General features: G+C 42.0%; 2 protein-coding genes across 2 annotated transcripts; both read left to right on the top strand.

The window, feature by feature from the left end:
* The first annotated feature begins 12 nt into the window (after positions 1 to 12).
* Positions 13 to 402, top strand: LOC103266874 (keratin-associated protein 2-1). The gene has a single exon (XM_008064501.1). The coding sequence runs from the start codon at positions 13 to 15 to the stop codon at positions 400 to 402; it is 390 nt and encodes a 129-aa protein (XP_008062692.1).
* Positions 403 to 4,105: 3,703 nt separating this feature from the next.
* On the top strand, positions 4,106 to 4,553 carry LOC103266872 (keratin-associated protein 2-1). The gene has a single exon (XM_008064500.1). It carries the CDS (start codon positions 4,164 to 4,166, stop codon positions 4,551 to 4,553), a length of 390 nt encoding a protein of 129 aa, XP_008062691.1. The 5' UTR covers positions 4,106 to 4,163.
* The last annotated feature ends 5,229 nt before the right edge of the window (positions 4,554 to 9,782 follow it).

The raw sequence follows: 9,782 nt of genomic DNA, 5'->3' as shown, positions 1-9,782 counted from the left end.
CCAGACACCACCATGACCGGCTCCTGCTGCGGCTCCGCCTTCTCCTCCCTGAGCTGCGGAGGAGGCTGCTGCCAGCCCTGCTGCTGCCGCGACCCCTGCTGCTGCCGCCCCGTGTCCTGCCAGACCACCGTGTGCCGCCCCGTGAGCTGCGTGCCCCGCTGCACGCGCCCCATCTGCGAGCCCTGCCGCCGGCCCGTGTGCTGCGACCCCTGCTGCCTGCAGGAGGGCTGCTGCCGCCCCATCTCCTGCTGCCCCACCTCGTGCACGGCGGTGGTCTGCCGCCCCTGCTGCTGGGCCACCACCTGCTGCCAGCCCGTCTGTGTGCAGGCGCCCTGCTGCCGGCCCCCCTGCTGCCAGCCCGCGCCCTGCCGCACCACCTGCAGGACCTCTCCCTGCTGCTGAGAACCCTACGAAGCATTCCCAGGTGCACAACAGCACGTGCAAACTCCTCCTAGCCCTTCTGGATCAGATGAGACACTGCGCCTTTGTAACCTACCCCTTCTTCAACAACTAACACAACAATGACGTCCTATTTTCCCACATAATTATGCTGCTAATCCTGGTCTTCTTTGACAATCCTCAAAAAATTTTCATCTGCATCATTTGCATTTCTGGATTGGAAAAAAAAAAATAAGTAAACAAGGATCAAAATTCCTCCTGAGTAGAGTTCTATCCCACTGACTCATCCTTTTTATTTCAAGGTTCTTAGATGGAATTTTTCAGGATATATTATTTTTATGCTGTGTGTTTGCACTGTAAAAAATAAAATTTTATTTCTGGGGAAACAGGTTTTTTTTATTGTTTATTACTTTTTGAAGTTCGTGTTTGCTTATGTTATGGTAGGCAGAATCAGAAGAACCAAAGGAAGGGCAATTTTTTTGCTTTAAAATAGGAGCAAATCAGGTGCACAATCTGTAACTTTAATAATAATTCAAATAAATCAGATTACCTCTGGGAATGCATCTTCATATTTTAAGCCACAGGTTTTGTGCTGATGCTGAGGAAATGGTGAGAATACAGCAGGTCTCTCTGACCATGAACTTGACTCATGAGTATTCTACACACATAATAAAGGGTAGAAGGCCTAGGTTACAGCCAAGTCTGTTCCCCAATGTAGAAAATTGTACCGTGATTGAAGCCAGATAGAATCCCTAACCACTGAGCACCCTGTGCTGGAAGAACTACTACCCCATCTTCTCCACGTCTCCCACCATAATCGCCCAGTCAATTTTGTCTCCTGTGGCAGAAAGGGAGACATATAGCTTTGGTTGGAACCACACTCGTTTTGAATTTCACATGCATCTTGTCATTGAAACAATGCCAATGTGGCTGAAATTCTGATAACCTTAATACCTATTGGCTATGTTTTTTATGTCGTTAGACACTCGTAGACTGGTCAGGTAGACTAACCAGTATTGTTTCCCTGAGAAGTGTTTGGAGTTCCCAACATCTGATCTAAAAGCATTTTCTGGAATTTTCTGCAAGTATGCCTGGGCTTATCTACCTGCCCATTGAGAGGAGTGAGGCAGGGCATACTTTGTGAGGGCAGTAACCTTGAGTTTGTTCGTGACTGGGTTCTCACTGACCTGCACAATATTTGGTACATAGAACAAAATCAGAAATGCCGTGTTAAATGATTGAGTGAATATGCTCTAAGAGGGTTAGGGGAGAAAGAAAGACATCATCATCCCATCCCAACTCTCAACTTGTACTCAACATGTGTATTCTTAAAATAAAACAATAAGCAAACTCATGAAGAAAAGTATTTTTCTTGCACTATGATAAAAGTCTCTCAACCAGAAACCTATTTACTCAAAACTTTTACATCTTTGGTATGTGTGTAGTAGAGTTCTCTCTTTATTAAGAGTTTGATAGTTTACCAATGGATAGGTTCATGAGTCCAATTTCTTTCTACATACTTTTCATCACCATTTAAAAAATTCTCCAACTACATATGTTTTCTTCAGTTCTTGGTAGCTTTTGAAAGACTTCCTTATTTAGTAGAGTTTTCTCAGTCAGAGAATACTTTCTTTCCTCCCACACCTATCATCACTACTGGATCTAGTCTGTCTCCAGTGACCCATGCTGTGGTTGGCCTCAGTGGCTGGTGAGGGTCTGGGTAAGCCTGTAAGGGGCTGTGCAAGCAGCGAGGTCAATGAGAACCCTTACACTTGAACCTGCAACCATAGATCTAGAACAGGATTAGTTGTAAAGACAAAGATCAGAACTAAGCAGATCAAGAAGCAAGAATTAAAAAATAACTGAGTGACACAATTTTATGCTAGGTCCCAACAGCTTGAAACAATTAAAAAATCACAGTTGGTTCTGAAGCAAGAATGAGTTCAAGCTTAGCACGCAGGAAGGTGTTAGAGACACTAGGCCACAAGCCAAATGTGGCCGGAGAGCATTTTCAGCTGGGATCACTACCCAGGAGTTTTGTTTACTGGAAGACTGAAACCTCCATCTAGTCATCATCATATTGGTGGCTTTGTTCACAGTACCCCATGACCACTCAAATATGTCTTACTGTGATAGCATGTCCTTAGTGTATGTCTTATAATTTTCAGAAGGTTTGTGGGAGATAACTCTTCCCATTCCTGAGGATAGTGGTAAGACATAGAGTCCTTTCAGGTGACTTCAAAAATTAGCCAAGTCACAAGTAACTATTTTCAAAGTAAATACATTGTTAAAATTCTTGAATAAAATAAACATCCCGTAATGACTGAGAATGTGGTACCTACAATTCATTCTTTAGCTCCTTTTAATTCTTAAACTTTTGGGGCTTACAAATAATGTTCCCACAGATGTTTTTGGACACATATTGGCCTCAACATTTATTAGGTGTATTACCTTGGACAAGTCATTTATCTGGTTTTTTATGTATAAAATGAGGAATAAATAATATCTGCATAATGGAAACATTATAAAAATAAATGCATGTATTTAATGTGATGCTTAGGACAAAATTAGAACTCAAAGATATTGGCTATCATGAAATTTATTAATAATGACATTCATCTTGATTTGGAAAGATATAACTATGGAAATCAGGAAGAAAAATGACTGATAATAAAAATTGTTCTTTTACTGAAAAATCCTGACTTTTAAAATATTCCTGCAAAGTGGGAACCAAAGGGAGGCCCAAACTTTACCTGTACAATGACCACTTGTATACCTAATCCTTAATTGTACCCGACATCTTCAAAATAAAAAAAGGAATTTAATCCTTTTTAAAATTCAAAATCATTGGCAATTTTATTATTTTGTGAAGAATCATGAAAATGCCAGGTTTAAGTACATACTTTTTGAGTTAGATTAGTTATGTTAGTGCCAAAAATCAATAAACTAGTTTTAGGTTTCATGTATACACTTCCTCTCGCTGTAGTAGGAGACATGTTAGTCTTCCCAAAGTAATTATGTTCTTTTGTCTTTTGTGCTTGTCTCAGTCCATTTTGTCCGCTATAACGAATATCTAAGATTGGATAGTTATAAAGAACAGATTTATGCCTTACAGTTCTGGAGACTGGGAAGTTCAAGGTTGAGGGTCCCACATCTGGCAAGAACCTTCTTGCTTTGTCATCCCAAAGCAGAAGGCAGAAGGGCAAGAGAGCAAGGGGGGGGGGAGGGGTTGAGGAGAGGGGGCCCAAATATCCTTTCATCAGGGACTCACTCCTGGGAGATATATATATTTTTCCCCCTGTATTATTCTCAACTTGTTTTACCCAGAAAGCTTAGCAGTGGAAAGGAAGCTAACGACCCGAGGCGCTCACTTCCACTGCTAACAAATAACCCTGACAGCATGACAACCACTGCGTTGTACTAGCAACACGTCAACTGGCAAAAGCATCATTGAATTATAACGATAATTGGAGCCTTTGAAGTTAGAGCCATTAAGTTCATATTTGAACCACAAATAGCAAAATGCAATGGATCTCCATGAAATAAGGAAAACAAATGGGCTTTTATGAGTACCTGAGCACCTAAAATATGTCTAGAGAACTTACTAGCCTGCAGTGTTATTTCGGGAGGAATAAACAAAAAACGAGGAAATGATCATGTGTCCTGGGGGTATATAAAGGGCGCGGAGGGGGAGGAGGACATTCGCACCTGAGAACACCCAGCTCCTCTCCACAGCCCACCCCACCCCAGCCCCAGACACCACCATGACCGGCTCCTGCTGCGGCTCCGCCTTCTCCTCCCTGAGCTGCGGAGGAGGCTGCTGCCAGCCCTGCTGCTGCCGCGACCCCTGCTGCTGCCGCCCCGTGTCCTGCCAGACCACCGTGTGCCGCCCCGTGAGCTGCGTGCCCCGCTGCACGCGCCCCATCTGCGAGCCCTGCCGCCGGCCCGTGTGCTGCGACCCCTGCTGCCTGCAGGAGGGCTGCTGCCGCCCCATCTCCTGCTGCCCCACCTCGTGCACGGCGGTGGTCTGCCGCCCCTGCTGCTGGGCCACCACCTGCTGCCAGCCCGTCTGTGTGCAGGCGCCCTGCTGCCGGCCCCCCTGCTGCCAGCCCGCGCCCTGCCGCACCACCTGCAGGACCTCTCCCTGCTGCTGAGCAGCCCATTATCACATAGAGTCCCCCAACCGATGTCCAGGTCCATCCTGCTGCCCCTCCTTGACTTCACGGGCAGGATAATAAGCACTTTTCTTGAGAAGCCCATTTCCTTTCTCTTCAAACTAGTTCACACCAGGCATTGAAGATGCCTTTGCTGACCCACTACAGATGACTTCTTTCCTCCTAGGTCCCTAGTCTAACCTCTCTATCATGTTGTCTGTGTCCTAATAAACTTCATATTCCCAGCATATAAATAATGGTCTTTGTGATCTTTCCTATGGTAGATTGTCTCTAAGTCCAGAGATACTGAAAACAAGATACAGAAGAACCCTCTTAAATTGTCCTCTGAAATGACCTAAGTTTGAGTTGTTTTCTCATAATCATGGAGCACAGCTGAGTGAGGAAATGGACATCGTGGTATCTTGATCATGTGTAGACCCCCTTGTGCCTAGAATTCCAGACTCACATCCAACATCTGGCCAATGTTCAGCAACAAAAAACACATTGGGAGGCTTCACCTAGGTTGACATATTCCCAGTCTGAGGATGTGTTTACTGATCAGACACTTGTTGATACATCATAGAAAACCCAGGACATTAGAGGTGGAAGAAGACTTAGGGAGACAGCTGGTCAATCACCTCTGCTTTTGAAGAGGAAGAAAAATGAACAATGAAAGACTAAATAAATTACTAACTGATATAATATAATTATAATCATCGATGTTCAGAAAATAATATAAATTTCCTGACATGAGACCTTTGAGTCAAATATTTCCTCTCACTGTGGTAGGAGACATATTAGTCTGCATGAAGCAATTATGTTGTTTTGTCTTTTGTGCTTGTCTCAGTCCATTTTGTCCTGCTATAGCAATATCTAAGGTTGAAATGTTTATAAAGAACAGATTTATTTCTTAAGGTTTTGGAGACTGGGAAGTTCAAGGTTGAGGGTCCCACATCCGGCAAGAGCCTTCTTGCTTTGTCATCGCATGGCAGAAGCCAGAAGGGCAGGAAAGCAAGAGAGATGGATGGAGAGAGAGAAGAAGAGAAAGAGAGAGAATGAGAGATCGAGGTGGAGAAAAGGGGGCCCAATACATCCTTTCATCAGGTACTCTTCATGGGATGACTAACTCACTCCCATAGTAACACCATTAATCCATCTGGACTCTGTTCTCATGACCCGATCCCCTCCTGAGGGTCCCACCTCTCAATACTGTTGCCTTGTGAGTTAAGTTTCCAATGCGTGAACTTTTGGAGGGGGGTACATTCAAATCATACCAGTGTCCAAGTATAACTGCTACTTTAAATAATGAGTTCTCTTTTATGTGTTTGAGATTTGATTTTTAGAATGTTATTTACAATGTCAATTCTTGTGGATATTAAATCCACACTGGCTCTTGAGGGTCGCTTACTTTTGTGCTCAGAAATTGCACATTAATGGCATTTTCCAAGCAAATTGAATAATCACTGTCAATCTTTGTATGTTTACTGAACACTTACTATAAATGAGGCACTGAATTGACCACCCTGAGGAATACTAAGAAATAAAAGAGAGCCCCATTTCAAAGAGGTTATAATCTTTTTAGGGAGATGAGGTATAAATAAGAAAAAGTTAAATAGTACATAATATAAGTAATATAAACATAGAATAAAGAACAAAAATAGTTAAAGATTGTAAGGCTGCTAGGAAATAACATGCAATCATCCGTGGCACACGCTTAAAGTTTTTTTTTAAAGAAAATTATAAAATATAAAACGCTTTTATGAGGGAAAGTGTTTTTGGTGTCTATGTGTAAAAAATTATCTGGAAAATTATGCAACAAAATCTAATAGTAGCTGGGAATAATACTCATTTTTACTTTAGATTATTCTTAATTTTTAAATGAAAATATACTTTATCTTTAATAAAATGTAGTTTCAAAAGCTATAACTATTTTGAGAAAGATAAAGTTAAACCTTCTCATGATCATGCTCTACTTGAGAAAACCTAGTTTCAAAGTCTAAATGGGTTTAAAGCAGATAAATTAGACACACCAACTGCTTGTATTGCTAAAGACATATTTTTTTATAGAAGAGTGTGCCACTGTCATATGTATGATGGATTTCTCTGATATCTTAAAATGGGATCAAATTATTAAACACTGAACTTACACTTAAACATTTTAGAATGATATCAATTGTGTACAAGAGGTACATTTGACACATTCCAAATTAAAAAATTTTTTAAATTGCTAGCTACTTTAGATTACATGCACAATTGATTTTCTCCAAGACAGTCTCATTCACATCAAAATTTGTTCATAATATTATTGTTGAACAATACTGCTCAGTAAAGCCCCAGGATTTGTTATTTAAAATATGTTGACCATCACTGCTAGGAATCTGTCTGAATTCATTCTAAGGCTTTCTTTAAGAATGTTTCTCTAAGACCCCCCAGTGCATTGCATGGATGGTGGGGTTTGTACCATTTTCCACAGTCCATCTCCCTCCTGTCTGCTCAACAATTGCCTGACTCCCCTTGACAGAGATTGGTGCTGGATGAGAGGATGTTCTATATCTTCCTTTCAGGTGTGTTTATTTTATTTCATTCTATTAACAAAACTCATCACTGAAATACACGTTTAATGTGTATTCTTTGGTGACTGAGCAGAGAACTGGTCATTTGCCATATCAAATATGATGGTCTTTGTTCTAAATTTAAGATTTAGAATTTATAGCCGGGCTCGGTGGCTCAGTCTGTAATCCCGCGCCTTTGGGAGGCTGAGGTGAGTGGATTGCCTGAGCCCGCGGGTTCGAGACCCGCCTGGGCAGCGAGACCTCATCTCTACAATAAATCAAAAAATCAGCTGGGCGTGGTAGCGCAAGCCTGTAATTCTGGCTACTTGAAAGGCTGAGGCAGAAGGATCGCCGGAGCCCAGCAGGTCGAGGCTGCGGTGGCCGGGAGCGGCCACTGCACTCCAGTCTGGGCAACAGAGTGAGACTCCAACTCAAAAAAAAAAAAAGATTTAGAATTTATAAGATAGCCCACATAGCATTCCCTTTTAAAAATATAGAATTTTTTTTTTTGAGTCACTCTGTCAAGTGGCAAGATCACTGCTTATCACAACTTGGACCCCTGGCCTCAGTTGATCCTTCTGCCTCAGCCTCCTGAGCAGCTGGGACTACATGAGTGTACCACCACACCTACCGGCATGTACCACCACACCTGGCTGGTTTTCTTTTGTTGTTGTTGTTGTTATTGTTTTTGGTGGAAACAAGAGCTTACTATGTTGCCCAGACTGGTCTCCAACTTCTGGGTTAAACCATCCTCTTGCCTCGGCCTCTCAAAGCACTGGGATTACAGGCATCAGCCACAGTGCCCAGACAAAATATGTTTTATTTATTTAACAAACACAAGACACTTAGTGTAAGGCACTGTTCTTACTGCTGGACAAATATTAGCTCATTTAATCCTCATAATAATCCTTACATGTGCCATTAGTATGGCCCAAGGACACACGGCCAATAAGTGGCAGAGCTTTAAATGAGTGCTGTTTGGTTTCAGGATAAGCGGGACCCCAAAATAGGATGTGACTTGCCACCAGTGTCAAACCACAGAGCTATGCTCTCACAACTGAGGCACGACCCATATTTTCTCTACCTAAAAATGAAGTTTAGCCATGGTGTGGGGATGAGTGTGTTAGAGTGATAAGCACTAGACGAGCTTACTGAGTGACTCACAGGTTATCTTTGTGGGTCTTTATACAGACAAAAGACAACTCTCTTTGGAATGGCTTTTTTGTCAGAAGTATCTGCAGTAGAGAAAGTAGTCTTACTATTAATAACTTGATTTATGTGTCTTCCAAAGAGGTTCCCATTGCACAAATTGTGACCATGAAGACTCACTCCACAGCCCATGCAAATCAATTATGAGATCATGTATCTTGAGAAGAGGAGAGTATACAACTTTTTATCTAGGCTCTGGTTAGCACTTTGGGTGAAAAAAATCTCATGTCCACAAACAGAAGAAAGAATGTGAAACATGAGAGAGCCAAAGGTGTTCAGAGATGAGACTGTGTTTGATTTCTCCCTTCTCTGCTCCCCTAATTGTGACTTTTTGTTTATCATTATACAGTCCTTTCAAAGTTGTGACTTTATGCTTGAAATTCCATTTGGAGAGCTTTACATCTCAGAGCCCAAGGCACATTCTTTTTAAGGATGGGAATATTCCTAAAGTGATTCAAAATCCTGTGATGACTAATAGAAGGGATAAAGCAGGAAAGTAATGAGACTGTTTCCCCAAGCAACTTCTAAGCTGCCCCTGGCGATACTTCCTGAAGACGCATATCCATCACACTTAGCAGTGTCACAGGCGTGTGTGGCCTCCCAACACGCCCCTCCCCGAACAGTGTATTGTATATGTTTGTGATGTTGGTGGTAAAATTCTACATTAACCAAGCGCAGTGGGGCACACCTGTAGTCCCAGTTACTTGGGAGGCTGAGGCGGGAGGATTTTGAGCCCAGGATTTCAAGTCCAGTGTGGGCCACATAGCCAGACACCACTTCTTAAAAACAAGAACCAAAAAAAAAAACAAAAAACAAAAAAAACCTTCCATCTTGTCACTTGATAGCCATAGCACCCATGTCAAGGTATATTAAGAAATAATTTTCCACCACATGACTGTTCATTCTATACACAAGAAAGGCAAGGGTTCAAAATGTCATGTATCAGAGATAAAAATCAGCGTTCTGTGACCAGAAGGACCACAGTTGCACACAACCTGAAGTGAAGAAAATAAAAAATGCAAGGCAGCCTTGGATGTTCTAGGCTAATATTTTCCTGGTTTGCAAAAATAAACTTTCACCCTTCCTGTACAAGTATATATGCAGTTGTCTCTTTCAAAGCATATGCATTTCACTATATCAAGTAATAAAAAACTGTATTCCCAAGGCAGTCCTGTGGAAGGGTTTGTCTAACACCTGTCTGATTCACTTCTTGGGTCCCCTGTTGGGGATTAGGATAGACCCTAATCGAGTGCCCTGTTCTTCAGTTTAATTAGTTAAAAATTGAAGTTCCTGCAGAACCATTTTGTCCAGGTTTAATCCAGTGCCATATACTCAAAATACCATCAAGAGCTGCTATGACCTCCAATGACTATGAGTTCTTAGATTTTCATGAAGTGTACACACATTCACACCCAGAGATGCAACAAGACTGCTTTAATGAGATAATGAGTATGTCACAAGTAACCAT

The sequence above is a fragment of the Carlito syrichta genome, unplaced genomic scaffold (assembly GCF_000164805.1).
Source record: "Carlito syrichta isolate Samal-C Ts95f unplaced genomic scaffold, Tarsius_syrichta-2.0.1 Scaffold307480, whole genome shotgun sequence".
NCBI classification, from domain to species: Eukaryota; Metazoa; Chordata; class Mammalia; order Primates; family Tarsiidae; genus Carlito; species Carlito syrichta.
This window is presented reverse-complemented; position numbering and strand designations above follow the sequence as displayed.